A 19,983-nucleotide genomic window follows, 5' to 3' on the forward strand; every position below is an offset into this window, starting at 1 on the left:
AGAACAGCGTGCCTTCTGCGGTTCCCAGCGGCGGGAGAGGGCAGGGGAGGATTTCCTGATCTCACCGAGAATTCCGACCCGAGGCCTGGCGCGGCACCGGCCTGTGTGCGCACCTCGCCCAGGTGGGGGCGGGCTCGGCTGCCTGCCTTCGCCGCGGGGGCTGCGGTTGCCCAGCTGCACGCGGGGCCCCGCGGGGCGGGCGCGCGCCCCGGGCCGGCATCTGCAGGACCAGCCCGCGGGCCCGCAGCCGGGCGGCGCTCCGGCGCGCAGCGGGTTAAGGCGGCGGGGGCGGCCGCGAGGGGCGGGGAGAGCGCGGCGGCGGCGGCGGCGGCGGGGCTGTGAGCGCCCGCGCCCGGGACCGCGGCGGGGGAAGCGCCGCCCGCGCCGAGGGGCTGAACCTGGAGCCGCCGCTCCGAGCTCGCGCCGGGACCCCGAGGGCTGGAAGATGGCGACAGACGGCGCGAGCTGCGAGGCCGGCTTCTTCCGCGGCCCGGAGGACGCGGCGGGGGCCACGGCGGAGGCGACGGTAACCGAGGTCCCGGGGCGCGCGCGGGGGGAGGGTGGGCGCGGGCCGGGGTCCCGGGGGGAGCCGGCTCGCTCCCGGGGCTCTGCGGGAGCCGGGTCCCCCGGGGCGCCCCTTGCCCGACGCGCCCCTGCCTTGGGGCGTCCTCCTGGTCAGTGACCGGGTCCCCGGGGGGCGAGGCGGCCGCCTGGGCTGGGGGTCCCCCGGTGCTTTCCGAGCCTGGCGGGCAGCAGCCGGGCCGCCCGGGTCCGGGGCTTCCTACGTGCGTCCGGCGCCCCCTGCGCCCCCTCGGTCGGCCGCGCTCGGCTTCGGCCCGGCTGAGGTGGGCGTGGGTTTCCCGGCAAACTCGCCCCCCTCCCCATTGTTCTCTCGCCTCTCGGTGGCGGTGGGCGCTTTCTGGAGGGTGTTGGGCATCTCTCTGCGGACCCAGGAAAGCAGGTGCGGGGTGCCCAGCGGGCGCGCGCGGGAGGCCCCCGGGCGAGGCCCGGTGCCCAGCGGCGGGCATCGCTGTCAGCTCGCCCCATCCCTGGCCGGCGGTGTTGGGGGGAGGGTCCTCGTTCTTCCGGAGAAGGCGCCCGCCCGCCCGGCAGCGGTGGAAGCTCAGCACCTGGTACCGACACGGCGGTCTTTGGGGTCCAGAAACCCAATGAGCTTCGGCTCCTCGCTGGTCCCCACTTTCACTCCGGAACGTCCGCGCGCACAGGCTCAGTGGCGGTCTGCAGCCCTGCCTGGAGGGCTGGACCCGCATTTCCTAGGAAAACAAGCTTCTCGGGATTTGGGAAGGAGCTTTGCGGGAGCTGCGAGCTCTGCATAAAGGCAGCTGGGGTGCGCCCGCCGCCCAGGGCGCGATCCCACCCGCCAGGTCCCGCCGGGTGCCGGGGGGATGGAGCGAGACGCGCGTGGACGTCCCTCAGCTGTTCTGGTGACCTGAGCACGGTCGGTCCCCAAGCAGCAGAGGGAGGGCCAGCCCTGTCCTGCCAGGGCGGCTTTGACTTCCCCCTCTCAGTTTGGAGGTGAGGCTTTCTGGATTAGGAGAGGACAGAGCTGGGGGAAGCCACTGGGACGCGAGAGGAGCCAATCCTGGAAGGAAAATTGAAGCAGAGGGAGGGAGAGGAGGAAGAACGGAGGAGGAGGAGGAGGGCTGCTGATTGCCATTTGTGAAACTGGCAAGTTTTGACTTGAAACTTTAAGAAAAATTGATTTTTTCCCCTGAAAAAAAAAAGAAAGAGAGAGAGCTTTCTTAAGGTTTCAGATGAAATCTGCCCCCTTGTGATGCAGTGAATCAATCTCCTCTGTGAAGAGCAATGAGGAAGCTTGCTATCAATACAAGCCTCTCTGGGTCGCTGGGAAGTTGAAATGATTGGGTAGCTTCATCCCCAAGGGATGGTAAAGGGGAGGGAGTGGGAGGAAAAAGAGGTGATGCGTGTGTTTCTTGTTGTTTTTTTCAGGAAGGTTGAATTTGTCTGTTTGGTCGACTTAGAACAGGCTTCTTTCTACTACTCTCGGTATTTTAATCACTTGACAAACCAAATAAAAGCACCTGATTTATGGTCTGTCGTTTTATTTGGTTAGATTGTAAACAGAACCATGGATTTTTGTGTTAACAAGGTCCATGTTCCCTTTCTGATGTTGAACATTTCCAGGAGTCTGATATTCAGACTGCGTATAGGTGGGGACTGGGTCATTTCACCCTGGTTAGTTGGAGTAGCCATGGGAAATGTGTGCCAGTAAAGTCCTGTTATTTCCATAGAATTCTTTAGGGTCCTGAGGAGATGCAGTAAGGATTCTTAATCTAATAGTCTTTTAGTTTTTTAATAACTTTTGACTTTATAGTAAAATTTTGATGATGCCTTCCATGCAGTTTTTCACTTAACAAGGTATATGGTCTCCCCATGTCAGCCACTTGTCCGGTAGACTGATTTTTAAAGAAAATGTGAGCCCTGACCGGTTTGGCTCAGTGGATAGAGCGTCGGCCTACGGACTGAAAGGTCCCAGGTTCGATTCCGGTCAAGGGCATGTACCTGGGTTGCGGGCACATCCCCAGTGGGAGATGTGCAGGAGGCAGCTGATCGATGTTTCTCTCTCATCGATGTTTCTAACTCTCTATCTCTCTCCCTTCCTCTCTGTAAAAAATCAATAAAATATATTTAAAAAAAAAAAAAGAAAGAAAATCTAGGTTGAGGAATGCTATTTGTCATTGTAACTGTTCCTTATCTAATGATTAAAAATCGAAGACATTTTAATGCATTTTGCTTTTGTGGCAACTGAGGGTTTACTTTTTTTTTTTGTTTTTAGTGAATAAATTTTTTTTTTTTTTTTGCATTTAAGAGATGTATTTCACTTCAGATGTATTTCAGTTTATGTACGATGGGTTTTTATACGTGCATTTGACAGTAATGAGCCAGTGGAGACTCGGAAGCAGTAGGCTATTTTTGAAAGTAAGTGTTTTTACTAAGTTTTGACCATTTAGATTGTTGCTTAGAGACAGGTTTTCAGCATAATATGCTTTTCAGTGGAGGAGTGTTTTAAATTTAGTTTGCGATCCTTATTCTTAGCTGTTTAAATCCTGAAAGCATCCCGAGTGTAAAGCTGGGTACCAGCTACATTATTCAGTAGGATCACAATAATAGTTCTTTTTGCCGTGAACCATGCCTAGAGACCTGGGTTATTTTCAGTGCCTTAGCCAAATGTGATGACTTTTATAGGCTGTATTGCTCTTTCTACTCTGAAAATAACTCCTAATGGGTAAGGCAGTATGGAAAACAGAAAGCTTTCTGCTCTTTATTGTCACCAGAGAATTATTTAAGAGTGAAATGAAAAGGGCGATCTTTTTAGAGCTATGTTTAGGAAGCTGACCAGCATTCTTGCCATCGTGGGCTTTCCTGGAGCAGCTACTGTGCAAAAAGTAGATGTAAATGTTATTGTCATGGTGATCGTGACAAGAAAAAACCTTCAGCGATGAATTTTTAAAAAAATGTACAACAGTGATGTTAAACAAATACACAGCTAGTACCTTTAAATTTTTGTTTTCAGACACAGTGCTGAATGTTAATGCAGTGAAAAGAACCTTCTTAGCCAGTTTTGCAAAGCTTTCTTTAAACTCAATTGAAGTAATATGGCAGCTTTCGAACATTGAAAGTTTCCCAGCATCATTTTTAAGTAGAAAATAATCTAGATTTAACACATATTACTGAATATTTACTGAGATGGAGGCATCATGAGTAACATTTTTGCTGTCCGTGAAGTAACATTCCAATGATAGAAACTGACATATACCAAGGAGTCAAATCAGAGATGATGGTGTCAGGAGAGGTGCCAGTAATTTTCATTAGGAGACTGGAGGAAGAATTATGGAGAGGATTCCTAATGGAAGATTCGGGAAACATTCCACATCAGGATGGCATTTGAGCTGGGCCTTGGACAGGGAGATCACAGGGCTGGGATTTTTTTTTTTTAGAATTCCTTGAAAGGTGAACCTGGACCACATGTGAGGGGCTCTCAAAGATGATCATGTAAGTTTTAATTTCAGTATCAATTATGTGCTTTAGAAAAATAGCCTAGAAGCTGAGGAAGTAGACTAAAATACTCCCCCAAGATTAGACTATAATTGCTTCCAATGTGATGCTTTTCACTTTTCTTCTTCTTACATAATAGGTTGTGCATATCTGTTTGCACCTGTTGTTTAGACTTTATTATTGTTGTTGGTATCCTTGCTATTATTATATTTCTCACAGGAGCAATTTTGTTTAGAGAAAAGCAGTTAATTTATCCTCTCTGTGCTTGAATGCACGCCTAACCTAGATTGCCAGTTGGTTCTATTCTCTTGTGTTTCAGGTGATTTTTCGAGGTGAGAAAATGTTTCACAGACTTAGTACTGAGCCATTGACAAACATCTGCTGTTTATCATATGGAGAGCGAGTCTGTGGCTGGGAGGGGACAGCTTCTTCCTTCAAGAAGACCTGTGTGGGTTTGTTTTTAAAAGCAAGCAGAGGTTGCTTAACACAGTGTCAGGAACATGGTAGGTGTATTTATTGAATGAAGAAAATGTGCACTCACCCAGGAGCTGTGTCATGACAATTAGCGTTGATTGCCTAAGTGGAAAATTTGTGTGTTTTCAGATTGTAATGAAACGATTAGCCTGTGATTTGTAATAATTAACATTATAGATATCACAGATCTTGTTTCAGAAGTATGAACCTGATTCTTTTTTATTTTCATTCGTATGTGGTCCTTTTCTGAGCTGCTTTTGTCAATAACATTTCAGATATTTTACATATTTTTTTAAAATTTAATATCCAAAATTATTAGTTTTTCATTTATATTTTTTTTCTTTTCAAAATACTGATTGAGGCTGGAAATGTGGTGGGATGCAATCCTCCCATCCTGAATTCTTCTTGTAATAAAATCAAGGCCCAATCACCCTCATAGTGTCAAGACAGAAATACAGGGAAGTTTGGAAACAGGAAGAGGTAATGAAATGAAAAAAAATGAGCAGGAAGCAGGAGTTGGTAAGGTGTTGGAATCATCTTCAAATGCCCAGAAATATGGAACTAGAATTCCACTTTGAATGTGCCTGGGAGGGATGGGGCAGTGTCTCTCCCTTCTACCCCACATCCTTTACCATCTAAGCACTAAGAACATCGGAGTATCGCGTTAGAAGACTTCATTTGAATGTATTTAATTGTATTCTCTGTTGGAGCTCCTTTGTAAGACTTATATAACATGGAAAAGGAAACTTGTCTTTTGTCTTTGATAATTACATAATGACATGGAGACCCATTACAAGATGATGATGGTGATGATGACATTGATAGCAAAGGATTTTTAAATTTTTGTTTTAATTAGTTGTAAATAACTTATACAGAAATGAGATCATGGTATTAGTGCCATGCACAATATGATGCCATCCCTGTAGAAACCCCGATTTTAAGGGGAAAAAATGTTGTCTGGGAATAAATTCTTAGTAAATAACCAAATAGGTTGAGGATGATTACAAGGTTATTACTTGTCAAGGTGACTCTGCTCTGTGGAGTGAATACTTTTTTGTAAATGATTTGGTTTTGGCCTTTTCATCTTTCATTGAAAAGGCAACAAGGTGATTCCAAAGACAACAAGATGATTCAGAAGGGCTTTGTAACTGTAAGACTACACTTTAGCTATCCACGTCTCAGCCTCTTTAGTTGAAAGTCGGCATGCTGACATTTGCCACCTGCAGATAATCCTAGATGATCATCTTTGGTGCATTAGAAGCTTCTTAAGGGACTATTACGGGAACTGGATGCCAGCTCGCACGTGGAGATGATCCATGTTGCATCTAGGACTGAGGTAACATTGAGAGGCTGAGTTAGGGTGGAAATAAACATTTGTTTTATCTGAACTCTGGTCCTTTTAGTCCAAAGAGAAAGTAGAGATCTGAAAGGAGGAAAAGAGTGGTAGTTGTCCTTAAGAACTGAGTCTGCCTTCCCTGACCGAGCCAGTTTGCTGCTTTTCACTCCAGTTTTCTGGTAATACTTAAAATTAGTTACATCCTTTACCAGGTTCCCTTCCTGACATTATATTTACTTGTCAGTTTCACCTTCTTCCAGTATACTGAGTTATTATTCTCTTGCTCGAAAGACCCCGTGCAGGTTTGAAGTCTGTGGTCATAGAAAGCTGAGCTCAAGTTTTCAGTATGTTGCTTCAAAGGCACGTATTATTATTATTATATTATTCTGAATGGTTTTTGAAGCAATGAAAGGAAATGATTGAATTATAAGTTACTTAGTTGCCTCTATGATTTACATGCTTTGTAAATAGTAGGGCATTTTATACCAAAAGGAGAGGCATACATGTTAAGTAAACCCATGTAAAGATGTAATGCTCTCGTCCTGACACATCTAGAAGAGGTGAGAAAATAGAGAGTTAATACGGACCAGTTTAATATAATGAGGAAATACACACTGCAGGACATGACTAATTGCCAAATGAAGTAATAGAACAGACTCTGAGTCTGAATTGAGAGCTTTCTGGAGTGTGGGAAGACATATGAAAGTGGGATTTGAGCTACGTCCTGAAAATGAATTGGAGGAGGAAGTTGTTTTAGGAAGAATGAAATCAGGAATATGCAAACCCTGTCAGGAACACACTTTCCTCTGTGTAGAGAAAAATCAGGAGAACTAATCTCAAACTAAAACGTAGCTTCAGAGATTTGAAATAGTTTTAGAGTGTGAATACATGTACTTTTTCTTCATGAAAATCTTCATAATTGTCTATATTCAGATTTTATTAATATTGTAAATGTTCTCTGTACTTAGAAAGTTGGATTTAATTTTTTCATGTTTATGATGCAGTTTTCAAATCTCAGGGTAAGTTTGCTTGCTTTTCCCTCCTTTACAGCCTTTCTTATTCATCCCCAAAAGCATAAATCCTGGGTACACAGAAAGTTCTAAATACATTGTTATTTATTAGAATGCACTATTAAACTGGGAAGGAAATGCATTTCTGTAACTTCTGAGCAAAAAAAGTAAAAAGAATTTTCCTCACATATTTCTCAAAGTTGGAGGGACTGACCTAAATGTCCTCAGCCCAGTAATGCAGCCACCCTGCTGGTCTGTGAAGTCAGGACAAATAGAGGCTGGAAGAGATTTTAGAGATCACTTAGTACATTCTCATTTTACTGCTGGAGACCTCAGATCCACAGAGGAGGCCAATCTGCTTCTCAGGGCCCACCTCCCTCCCTCCCATGTGGTAGTACAACTCACTAGATTTGAAATTGGAGGAGATGTTCTTGGTGTTTCTGGAAAGAGCCAGAGGACATGTCTGGCTTTGTGTTTGGTCACTAGTATTTCATCATAACTGATAGGTTTGGGCAAAGACCTGAGGATCACTTCTGTCACTGTAGCTCACAATATTTTCTAAAGCTTTTTGACAAACATCAGTGTGCTAACTCCATTAATTCTTTTTTTAAAATCTGTATTGTTGAAACTATTACATTGGTCCTCCTTCCCCCCATTAAGCTCTTCCAGCCCATTCTTGTTCCTCCCCACAGCCCCAGGCCCTCACCACCCCATTGTCTGTGTCTATGGGTTATACACATATGCATAAAAGTTCATTGGTTGATCTCTTCCCACCCACCCTCCCCTGCTTTCCCTCTGAGGTTCAACAGTTCATGCTTCTATGACTCTGGATCTATATTTGATCATCAGTTTATTTGGTTCATTAGATTCCACCTATGAGTGAGATCATGTGATACTTATCTTTCTCTGACTGGCTTATCTTGCTCAGCATAATATTCACTAGGTCCATCCATGCCCGTTGCAAATGGTAAGAGTTCTTTCTTTTTTATTGCCACATAGTACTCCATTGTGTAAATATACCACAGCTTTTTTATCCACTCATCTAGAGATGGGCACTTGGGCTGTTTCCAAATCTTAGCTATTGTAAATTGCGCTGCTATGAACGTAGGGGTGCGTATGTTTTTTCTGATGAGTGTTTCAGGTTTCTTAGGATGTATTCCTAGAAGTGGGATCACTAAGTCAAATGGAAGTTTCATTTTTAATTTCTTGAGGACACTCCATGCTGTATTCCACAGTGGCTGCACCAGCCTGTATTCCCACCAGCAGTGTATGAGGGTTCCCTTTTCTCCACAACCTCACCAATACTTGTCATTGGTTGATTTGTTGATGATATACATTCCGACAGGTGTGAAGTGATATCTCAGTGTCATTTTGTTTGCATCTCTTAGATGGTTAGTGACTTTAAGCATTTTTTCATATGTCTCTTGGTCATCTGTATGTCCACTTTGGAAAAGTGTATATTTAAGTCCTTTGCCCATTTTTAAATTGGATTGTTTGTCTTCCTTTTGTTAAGTTGTATGAGTTCCCTATATATTTTGGAGATTAATCCCTTATGAGATGTTTCATTGTCAAATATGTTCTCCCATGTAGTGAGGGTCTCTTGTTATTTTGATGATGGTTTCCTTTGCCATGCAGAAGCTTTTTATTTTCATGTAGTCCCATTTGTTTATTTTCTCCTTAGTTTCCATTGTCTTAGGAGATGTATCAGTAAACATATTGCTATGGGAGATGTCTGAGGTGTTACTGCCTATGGTTTCTTCTAGGACTTTTTTTTTCAATCTTTTATTTATTTATTATATATTTTTTAATTGTTTAAAGTATTACACATAGTAGTACATATATCTCCTTTTTTTCCCCCCATTGCCCTTTCCCCAGCCTCCCCTACCCGCTGTCGCATGCCTTCATCCCACCTCCCCAGTGTCTTGTGTCCATTTGTTGTGCCTATATGCATGCATGCAAGTCCTTCGGTTGATCTGTTTCCCCCCCCCTCCCCAACACTCCCCAGCCTTCCTGATGTAATTTGACAGTCTGTTCCATGCTTTACTGCCTCTGTATCTATCTTTTTGTTCATCAGGTTATAATGTTCTTTATTTTCCATAAATGAGTGAGATCATGTGATATTTTTCTTTCATTGCCTGGCTTATTTCACTTAGCATAATGCTCTCCAGTTCCATCCATGCTGCTGCAAATGGTAAGAATTCCTTTTATTTTTAAGTAGCAGCGTAGTATTCCATTGTGTAGATGTACCGTAGTTTTCTAATCCACTCATCTGCTGATGGGCACTTAGGCTGTTTCCAAATCTTAGCTATGGTGAATTGTGCTGCTATGAACATAGGGATGCATATATCCTTTCTGATTGGTGTTTCTAGATTCTTGGGATATATTCCTAGAAGTGGGATTACTGGGTCAAATGGGAGTTCCATTTTTAGTTTTTTTGAGGAAACTCCATACTATTCTCCACAGTTGGCTGCACCAGTCTGCATTCCCACCAGCAGTGCACGAGGGTTCCTTTTTCTCCACATCCTCTCCAGCACTTGTCGTTTGTTGATTTGTTGATGATTGCCATTTTGATAGGTGTGAGATGGTACCGCATTGTCGTTTTGATTTGCATCTCTCAGATAATTAGTGACTTTGAGCATATTTTCATATGTCTCTTGGCCTTCCTTCTGTCTTCTTTCAAAAATTATCTATTTAGGTCCATTGCCCATTTTTTAATTGGATCATTTATCTTCCTTTTATTAAGTTGTATGAGTTCCCTGTAAATGTTGGAGATTAAACCTTTATCAGTGATAACATTTGCAAATATGTTCTCCCATACAGTGGGCTTTCTTGTTGTTTTGTTGATGGTTACCTTTGCTGTGCAAAAGCTTTTTAATTTGATGTAGTCCCATTTGTTTATTTTCTCTTTAGTTTCCATTGCCCTAGGAGCAGTATCAGAGAAGAAATTCCTTCGGCATATGTTTGCGATTTCGCTGCCTGTGGATTCCTCTAGTATTTTTATGGTTTCCCGTCTTAACGTTTAAGTCCTTTATCCATTTTGAGTTTATTTTTGTGTATGGTGTGAGTTGGTGGTCTAGTTTCATCTTTTTGCATGTATCTGTCCAATTTTCCCAACACCATTTATTGAAGAGACTGTCTTGACTCCATTGTATGCTCTTGCCTCCTTTGTTGAATATTAATTAGGCATAGTGGTTTGGGTTGATTTCTGGGTTCTCTATTCTATTCCATTGATCTATATGTCTGTTCTTGTGCCAGTACCAAGCTGTTTTAAGAACAGTGGCTTTGTAATACAGCTTGATATCTGGTATTGAGATCCCACCTACTTTGTTCTTCTTTCTCAGGATTGCTGCAGCTATTTGAGGTCTTTATTATTCCAGATGAATTTTTAAACGTTCGTTCTAGATCTGTGAAATATGCCATTGGTAATTTAATGGGGATTACATTGAATCTATAGATTGCTTTGGGTAGTATGGACATTTTGATGATGTTGATTCTACCAATCCATGAATACGGTATGTTCTTTCATCTGTTTATGTCTTCCTCTATCTCTTTTTTTCAGTGTCCTGTAGTTTTTCGCATATAAGTCTTTTACCTCCTTAGTTAAGTTTATTCCTAGGTATCTTAATTTTTTTGGTGTGATGGTAAATGGGATTGCTTTTTCAGTCTCCCTTTCTGTAAGTTCACTATTGGTGTAAAGAAATGCCTTAGATTTCTTGGCATTAATTTTGTATCCTGCTACATTGCCGAATTCATTTATTAAGTCTAATAATTTTTTGATGGAGTCTTTAGGGTTTTCTATGTACGGTATCATGTCATCTGCAAATAAGGACAGTTTTACTTCTTCTTTTCCAGTTTGGATGCCTTTTATTTCTTCTTCTTGTCTGATCGCAATGGCTAGTACTTCCAGTACTATGTCGAACAGGAGTGGTGAGAGGGGGCATCCCTGTCTTGTTCCTGTTTTTAGGGGAAATGGTTTTAGTTTTTGCCCATTGATTATGATGTTGGCTGTGGGTTTGTCATATATGGCTTTTATTATGTTGAGGTATGATCCTTCTATTCCTACCTTGGTGAGGGTTTTTATCAAGAAAGGGTGTTGAATTTTGTCAAATGCTTTTTCTGCATCAATTGATATGACTGTGATTTTTATCTCTGAATTTGTTTATGTGATGTGTCACATTTATTGATTTGCGGATATTGTACCATCTTTGCATCCCCAGGATAAATCCTACTTGGTCATGGTGTATGATCTTTCTGATGTATTGTTGGATCCGATTTGCTAGAATTTTGTTGAGTATTTTGGCATCTATGTTCATGAGGGATATTGGCCTATAGTTCTCTTTCATTGTGTTGTCTCTATCTAGTTTTGGTATTAGGGTTATGCTGGCTTCATAGAATGAGCTGGGAAGTGTTCCTTCCTCTTGAATTTTTTGGAATAGTCTGAGGAGGATATGTTTTAGTTCTTCCTTGAATGTTTGGTAAAACTCCCCTGTGAAGCCGTCTGGCCCTGGGCTTTTGTTTGCTGGGAGCTTTTTGATGACTGCTTCAATTTCTTCCATAGTTATTGGCCTATTGAGATTTTTAGAATCTTCCGGATTGAGTTTTGGAGGATTGTATTTTTCTAGGAATATGTCCATTTCCTCCAGGTTGTCTAGTTTGTTAGAGTAGAGTTGTTCACAAATTTTTTTAACAATTCTTTGAATTTCTGAGGGGTCTGTTGTTATTTCGCCTCTTTCATTTCTAATTTTGTTTATTTGAGTCCTCTTTCTTTGCTTCTTGGTGAGCCTGGCTAGAGGCTCATCAATCTTGTTTATCCTTTCAAAGAACCAGCTCTTGCTTTCATTGATCTTTTGTATTGTTTTTTTCATCTCTATGTCATTTATTTTTGCTATGATCTTTATTATCTCCTTCCTTCTGCTCACTCTGGGCTTTTCTTGTTGTTCTCTTTCTAATTCTTTGAGTTGTAGAGTTAAATGATTTACTATGATTTTTTTCTTATTTTTTTGAGGTAGGCCTGTAGTGCTATAAACTTCCCTCACAGGACTGCTTTCATTGTGTCCCATAAATTTTGGATTGTTGTGCTGTTATTGTCATTAGTTTCCAGGGTGTTTTTAATTTCTTCTTTGATCTCATTGATAATTCAATCATTATTTAGTAGCATGCTATTCAGCTTCCAAGTGTTTGAGTTTTTTGGATTGTTTTTATTGTAGTTTATTTCTAATACTATGCCATTGTGGTCTGAGAAATATGCTTGGTATGATTTCAGTCTTCTTGAATTTGGGGAGACTTTGCTTGTGACCCAATTGTGGTCTGTTTTTGAAAATCTCCCATGTGCACTTGAGGAGAACGTATATTCCGTGGCTTTGGGGTAAAATGTTCTGAAGATGTCAACTAAGTCCATCTGATCTAGTGAGTCATTTAGGATTGCTCTTTCTTTGCTGATTTTTTGTCTCGAGGATTTATCCAGTGATGTCAGTGGTGTGGTTAAGTCCCCTACTATGATTGTGTTGTTGACCTCTCCCTTGTTATTTCCAGGAGGCTTTTTATGTATTTGGGTGCTCCTGCATTGGGTGCATATATGTTTATCAGGGTTATATCCTCTTGTTGTATTGATCCCTTTAGTATTATGAAGTGGTCTTCCTTATCTCTTATTATGGCCTTCACTTTGAGGTCTGTTTTGTCAGATATAAGTATTGCTACCCCAGCTTTTTTTTTTCATTTCCATTTGCCTGAAAGATATTTTTCCATCCCTTCACTTTCAGTCTGTGTGAGTCCCTTGTTCTGAGGTGGGTCTCTTGTAGACAGCATATATGTGGGTCATGTCTTTTTATCCATTCAGCCACTCGATGTCTTTTGATTGGAGCATTTAGTCCGTTTACATTTAAAGTTATTATTGAAAGGTACTTGCTTGTAGTCATTTCTATTTTTGTGCCTGTGTTCTTTCTTACCTTTACGTTTCTTCTTTTTACAACATTCCCTTTAGCATTTCTTGCATTGCTGGCTTGGTAGTGATAAACTCCCTTAGCCTTTTTTTGTCTGCAAAGCCCCTGATTTCCCCTTCAATTTTGATTGATAGTCTTGCTGGATAGAGTATTCTTGGATTCAGTCCTTTGCTTTGCAACACTTTGTATACCTCCTTCCATTCCCTTCTAGCTTGATGTGTTTCTGTTGAAAAATAATTTGATAATCTGATGGGGGAGCCTTTGTAGGTAACTCTCTGTCTCTCTCTTGCAGCCTGTAAGATTCTCTCTTTGTCGCGTACATTTGCCATCATTATTATGACGTGTCTTGGTGTGGGTTTTTTGAGGTTCATCTTGCTTGGGACTCTCTGTAGTTGTATAACTTTTTTCTTACCCATATCTGGGAAGTTTTCTGTCATTATTTCTTCAAATAGATTTTCTAATCCTTGTTGCTCTTCTTGTCCTTCTTGCAGCCCTATTATGCGTATGTTACTTCATTTCATGTTGTCCCAAAGCTGCCTTAGGCTCTCCTGCTTTTTAATTTTTTTCTCCGGTTGCTGTTCAGATTGAGCTTGTTTCTCTACCTTATCTTCTAACTCACTAATTCGGTCCTCTGCTTCTTCTAGTCTACTGTTGATACCTTCCATGGTGTTTTTGATTGTAGCTATATCACTTTTCATTTCTTCCTGATTCTTGCATAGGTTGTTGATTTTCTCATCCATCCTGTGAATGAATTGTACAACCATTACTCTGAATTCTTTTTCTGTCATGTTGCATGCTTCAATCTCATTAATTTCCTTTCTTGGTGACTCCTCATTTTCTTTCCTCTGGGGGTTGTGTTGTCTCCCCATTCTGATTATCTCCAGATGGTTCAAACGTCGAGTTGCGGGGGCCTGGGCCATGTGCAGTGGGAGCTTCGCACCACCCTAGTGTCACTGAAGAGCTCTGACACTAAGATGTGTGATTGTGGTGGGTTGGTGGGAACCAGGCTCGCTCAGAGTCAGTGTTTCCAGCGCTCAATGTGGCCTCGTGTGCGCCCTTAGAATCAGGGACCCTGCCTGAACTGTGCTGAAACTAGATCCCCCCCCCTGGAGTGTGTTGCAAATCAGAGCCCCTTAGCGTGCGCCAGGAGTCAGAGTTCCCCAAGAATCCAGTATCAGAGTCTCTGTTGCTTCGCGCGGCCTCGCATTGACAATCAAGGTCCCTGTGTGCACATGCACCAAGAATTGGAGTCACTGGCTCTTAGTGTGAATGCACAGGGAATCAGGGATCCCAGGCGCAGGTGATAAGAAACACAGTCAAGTCACTGGTGCTTGGTGCTGCCTCCTGCCCGGAGAATCGGGGCCCTGGGGCCTGTGCTGCGCGGGACAAGTTCCCGGTGTTCGCACGTTAGCTCCCAGACCAGGGCTCCTGTAGCCCGCGCTGCCCGGGACCAGTTCCCGGTGTTCTCGCACTTCCAGGCTAAGGTTCCTCTAGCAGCTCTGAGGCCCGGACAAGGGGTGGGTCTATCAGTTAGTTACTCTGGCGCTGCCCGCAAGCCTGCGGGAAGGAGGGATGGGCTCTGTTGCTCAAGGATCTGCCGCGGGGATTTCTGGACTCTTGGTGTCCGTGGGTCTGTAGCTGTGGTCGCAGGTCTGTTCCCCAGTGGCTGCAGGGTCCTGGTTTGCGTCTGAGACCAGACTGGGTGGTGCTGAGGCCAGGATCCTAGTCTCAAGCAGCTCTGTTTCTCAAGATGGCGTGGACTCTGTGCCCGTGCTGGCCGCCCAGGAGTGTCTGCGCAGGGAGCGGGGCTCCGCCGCCTAAGACTGCGCGGTTTAGCAGCCCCTTAGAAGACCTGCAGAATCTAACGGTCCCTAGCTCATATACACACACACCACACACTCCTCTATCACTCCCTCATGCTCTCACACCTAAACAATACTTTCTTAGTGATTTCTTCCTCAGTACTTTAACTGTTCTTTTGTTCTTTTATTTTTCTCTTTCATGGATGCCATGTTCTTTGGAAGCTTGTTTAGACCAAGTTAATGGCCTTTTAGGCTTCCTCCACACGAATAGGAGTTTACTTTTTGAATAATAAGAATTATATTCAAAATATAATTATATTTCAAAATATAATTATATCCGGGGGGCATCAGGGTTTTAGAGATGCTTAGGTGGGGGATGGCCAAAAAAAGGTTGGGGACCACTGGTCTAATGTATGTGCAAAAGGAAACAATTTTAAAAGGAAAATCCTAAAGTCTTCCTTTGAAGAATCAGCTATTTCTGTTTCTTTCCCCTTAAATTATTATAACCTTCCAGAAGAAGGTTTCTTTGAAATTGAGAAGGCCAGTTTCTGATCATGCCTGTTTAAAAGCCCCTGGGATCATTTATGGGCTTTCCGTGTTTACTTCTGTCTTAAAGGGATGGTGTAGGGTCAGGTATATAAGTGCTAAAGTAGTTCTTATTAGCTGATTGATAGAATGGCGGTATTTTTCATCTGGAACGTTTGCACTGTGCCACTAAATGTGTAGACAAGTCAGGCCCTTAGCTGTAGTTCTGCCATTTCCTGGTTGCCTGATCTGAGCACATTATCCAACTTCTCTGAGTTGTGGTTTTCTTAACTGATGCATTGGATGATTTCTTACAGAATAGATTTGGCTCTTTGAGAATACCTTGGAAACCGCTGGGTGCCATACAAATGTGAAGAGACCTTTCGGTGGACGGGCCAACACTGTAACCATTTAGTCACACAGGCCAGGGCCTTCAGGATTTATTTAATGTTGGCTGAATAAAAAGGTAGAACACTTTGTGGCCCAAGGAACACACATCTGTGGGCCAGATTTGGCTGTAGGCTGCCAGCTGATGGCCTCTGCTGCAGTGTTCTATAAACATGACCTGTTGTTATTGGATGTTCTGGAATTTAAATAACCTTCCAGGAGCCTTTCCATTAGGGCCCTTCTAGGAATATTTTCTTGTGCTCTCTTGGCTGTCCTTGCAGTGTCTCCCCAATATACTCTGGGCCTGTTTTGTTACAAATTCCAGTTATTTTCGGTTTGTGTCTCAATGTGAAGACATTCTGAACCTAGACGTGCAGGCATACAGGCTGGGAAAACAGATCTCCCTAACGGGGAGATTCACTATGTTGGTGTGAATGGTTTTTACTCCTCCTTTTTTTGAAGGTCAGGGCATAGATTGTCTGCTGCCAAACAGGCCCCGGTGCTTCTTGAATTTACTGAGCCACTGGGACAAAAGATGATCTATTGCAGCCGTGGGCAAACTATGGCCCGCGGGCCGGATCCGGCCCATTTGAAATGAATAAAACTAAAAAAAAAAAAGACCGTACCCTTTTATGTAATGATGTTTACTTTGAATTTATATTAGTCCACACAAACACTCCATCCATGCTTTTGTTCCGGCCCTCCCGTCCAGTTTAAGAACCCATTGTGGCCCTCGAGTCAAAAAGTTTGCCCACCCCTGATCTATTGCATACCTGTCCCGTGTGTGTGTCTGTAGATCTCCCTGTGTTGGGGTGGGGTAGGGCATGTTCCTTCTAAAGGGGCTGCATACATGGACATGTGTGTTGTTCCTAAAAATAGTTTTTTCATCGTTTTTTAAAAAATTTGTGTTACAGAAAAAAGAGTTTGACGTGGACACCCTCAGTAAATCAGAACTCCGTATGCTCCTCAGCGTGATGGAAGGGGAGCTGGAGGCCAGAGACCTGGTCATCGAGGCCCTGCGGGTAAGAACTTTCCAGCGCTGAGTCCCATTGCTATGGCAACTTCTTTTTTCAAAAGACCAATGGTGAAGCTTCTTTTTCTTAGTTTCTCAATCATGTAGATTTAAAATGTTTCCTCATGTTAAAATGTGCACGCACTCCAGACATCAATCCGTAATCTTTGTAAATCCAAACACTGAAATTATGGGAAACTTGAAAATTAAGTGCTTTTGGTTCCCCAGTCCTTTTATGTTTCATGCATTTATTTGGTTAAAGACATAAGTTTTCAGAATATTGCTAATTTGGTATCCTACATGTATTATGAGGTCAGTAAAGAAAAATTAAGAGAATCATTTGTAAAAGATATTGCTGATAATAGAGCCTTTTCCTTCCTATATAAATTATAAATTCTTATTTTCAGAAACTCAGAAGAGTTAAAAACTAAATGTTTATATATATCGTCAAATGGTTTTGTTACTTTTTCATCTGATCTTACAGTAATTTTGAAATTTTTATAGTAGCTTGTGAAGCATTATATTCTAACATATTTCTTAAGTACCTTAATACAGTTTGTTGTTGTTTTTTTTAAAAAATGCTGTTAAACTTTCTCAATGAAGAATTTTCTAACTGGTTGTTCCCAATCTTTCAGTTGTTTTGGTTTGTGAGCCAAACTTAAGTTTTTCCCCCTCTCTCTTACACTTAGTACTTTGTATGTATGTAATCAGGTTTTTCCTGGTTCTTGGTCATTTTTCTACGATGGGCATATTTATTATACATGGAGTATGGATATCTTTTCTCACCAGGGAGTACTTCCTCAAACTTTGCCTTAGGGAGTTCATTTTAACATATAAAAATCTGAGGAATGTAAAAAAATCATTGCCTCCGATTGGCACTAATATGGTGGGGGAAAAGGTAATAACGGAGGGTGGTCAGACATAATGGAGAAGGTGGATATGCTGAGAATCCAGGTGTGTGGGGAAGGGGAGACACAGTTCCTGAAAAAGGCTTCAGTACATTTTCACAAACTGAAAATTAATACAATGGGGATATTGATTATTCCTGTCTGATGACAGAGCATAATTGCCTCAGAGAAATGGGAGTATAGTTATATCATCTGCAAGCCAGTGTTTCAGTTGAAGGTGTTGCTTTTTGAATGACAGGTGTTGCTAAGTAGACGTGGGCAATTGGTTATGAGAGGTTTTCGTCCTGCTCCACATTTGGAGCGTTTGCATTGCTTGCCGATGTATATTTTCTTGAATGAACTTGTGGGAGAAATGCTAAGGCAAGTGTATCACTAAATTGTATGACCCCCAGTCTAGGAGAGAACAGGGCGCCATCACCTGTAAGGCCAATAGGTAGCCTCTTGAGGCCAAATGGATGTGAAGGTTCCAGTTCTGCCTTAGGTATTTTCTTTCTTTCCTTTTTACAAATACATGATTTTCTTAAAGTTGATTTGAGAGCGAGAAGCATCGATGTGAGAGAGAAACATCGCATCGGTTGAACCAGCAACCTTTCGGTGCACAGGACGATGCTCAACCATCTGAGCCATACGGGGCAGGGCTGCTTTAGTTATTCTTCTGTCTGTCTCTATTAACCTGTAAAAGGCATCATCGCCATGACATTTTCCACTGCTCCCACAGATGTTTAAGAGTGTAATGGAGTCCGTGCTTTATGTATCACCTTAGCAACCACATGTATTTCTCTTTTTAACTTAATTGCAATACTTTCAAATGTAAAAGTAGAGGTAAAGAGTTACTTAGGATCAGGGCTTGCCAAAGTGAAAGTTTTTCACAGAATCAAGGAGTGTTGGAGATGCAAGGCGCCTTACATGATATTTTAGGTCAATGTTTTGCATCCCTATCAGATCTGTTGTTTCATTTTCATGAAGTACTTTGTATTACTCTTGCTATCCTGCAATGAAATTCGTGGATAATTGCACGTGTAAGTAGGTTGTGTTAAAAGTAACCAATATATCACCTTAATTGTGATAGAAAGTAACAGGAAAGAAATTTATAGCATAACATTGTACATTTCATTATATAAGTGCTCAGGCATGATTCTACTGGAAGACATGAGAAGGTAAGTAGCTACTTGCACCTCTTAATAGGGTTGCCATGAATGCAACTTTCGTAGAAGAATCCTGATCCAGATGTGCCATATTGTTGACTCAGATACAGTGAGCAGATTTGTGGTGGAAGAGGTGAATTTTCTGAAATAGTGGTGATTCTTGGTAAACTTCATACAGAAGTGCATATTTTTAAAAATTTGTCTTTATTGTTGAAAGTACTACTAGTACAGTGGGGTACTTTTTCCCCATTGCAGAAGTGCATATTAATATGAGAGGTGAGTCCCTGGAAAATTCAGTGTTTGTTAAAACTGAAATATATGAAAAGGAGTTCCTCTCTAGGCTCAAATAGTCATACTGAAAGTTCAAGTGAAAGGAATGAACAGAAGGACATTTGGAAGTTATTGGGGATGTTACTGGATGTATGGCAGACCCCTAGCTCCGCCCCCTGGTGCCAGTCACTAGGAAAAGTGAAAATGCTCTCACCTATTTCCAAAATGCCTTCTAGGTACTGCCCCTATGGGGAACAAGTGGGTAATACTAGTCTCCTTTGTTTATATCAGTGGTTTTCAACCTTCCTAATGCCGCGACCCTTTAATACAGTTCCTCATGTTGTGGTGACCCCCAACCATAAAATTACTTTCGTTGCTACTTCCTAACTGTAATTTTGCTACTGTGATGAATCGTAATGTAAATATCTGATATGCAGGATGTATTTTCATTGTTACAAATTGAAGATAATTAAAGCATAGTGATTAATCACAAAACAATATGTAATTATATATGTGTTTCCCGATGGTCTTAGGCGATCCCTGTGAAAGGGTCATTCGACCCCCAAAGGGGTCGCAACCCACATGTTGAGAACCGATGGTTTATAGATTAAAATCAAACAAACAAAAAAGAAGCCCCAAAAGATTATTACTTATGTCAGGTCAAAATATGGCATGCACAAACTGGGCGTATTTGGAGATTCTTAAGGCTTATTGTCTTTTTTTAAATTGAGAATCGTGATTGATTGATTTAGATGGTTGTATTGTTAAGAATACGTAATAATGTCCTACTCATATACTAGTCATAGCTGTCATAGCCTCACTGTGGTGATTTACTGATTGTTATTCCTCTGGGGCATTCCCTGGAGCTGGTGAAACTAATTAAATATTTGGGTCCAGATGTGTGATTATGTTGCCTTTTCCTTTAAAAATAGAGTATAATTTAGTGTCTGGCCAGTGCTCCAGAAAGAAATTGGGCAGGAGAGAGGATGGGAAAGTTTTATTTTTATTTCATATTATGAGCTAAACTTATTCCTAAATTAAAAGTCAAAATCTACTCTATCAGTATAAGTATGCTGCTATTCAGTACATTCAGTTGTTTGGTTTTTTTTTGTTTTTTTTTTTTTAAATATATTTTTA

At 42.1% G+C, this 19,983-nt stretch overlaps 1 protein-coding gene across 1 annotated transcript in view; it reads left to right on the forward strand.

Moving 5' to 3' along the window:
- Positions 1-309: 309 nt before the first annotated feature.
- Positions 310-19,983, forward strand: part of CTTNBP2 (cortactin binding protein 2) — a 177,701-nt gene continuing 158,027 nt past the window's right edge. The window contains 2 exon segments of the mRNA XM_036328864.1: positions 310-526; positions 16,426-16,533. Of these exon segments, the coding sequence (XP_036184757.1) occupies positions 446-526; positions 16,426-16,533 (189 nt within the window). The 5' untranslated portion in view covers positions 310-445.

The sequence above is a fragment of the Myotis myotis genome, unplaced genomic scaffold (genome assembly GCF_014108235.1).
Source record: "Myotis myotis isolate mMyoMyo1 unplaced genomic scaffold, mMyoMyo1.p scaffold_m19_p_11, whole genome shotgun sequence".
NCBI lineage: Eukaryota > Metazoa > Chordata > Mammalia > Chiroptera > Vespertilionidae > Myotis > Myotis myotis.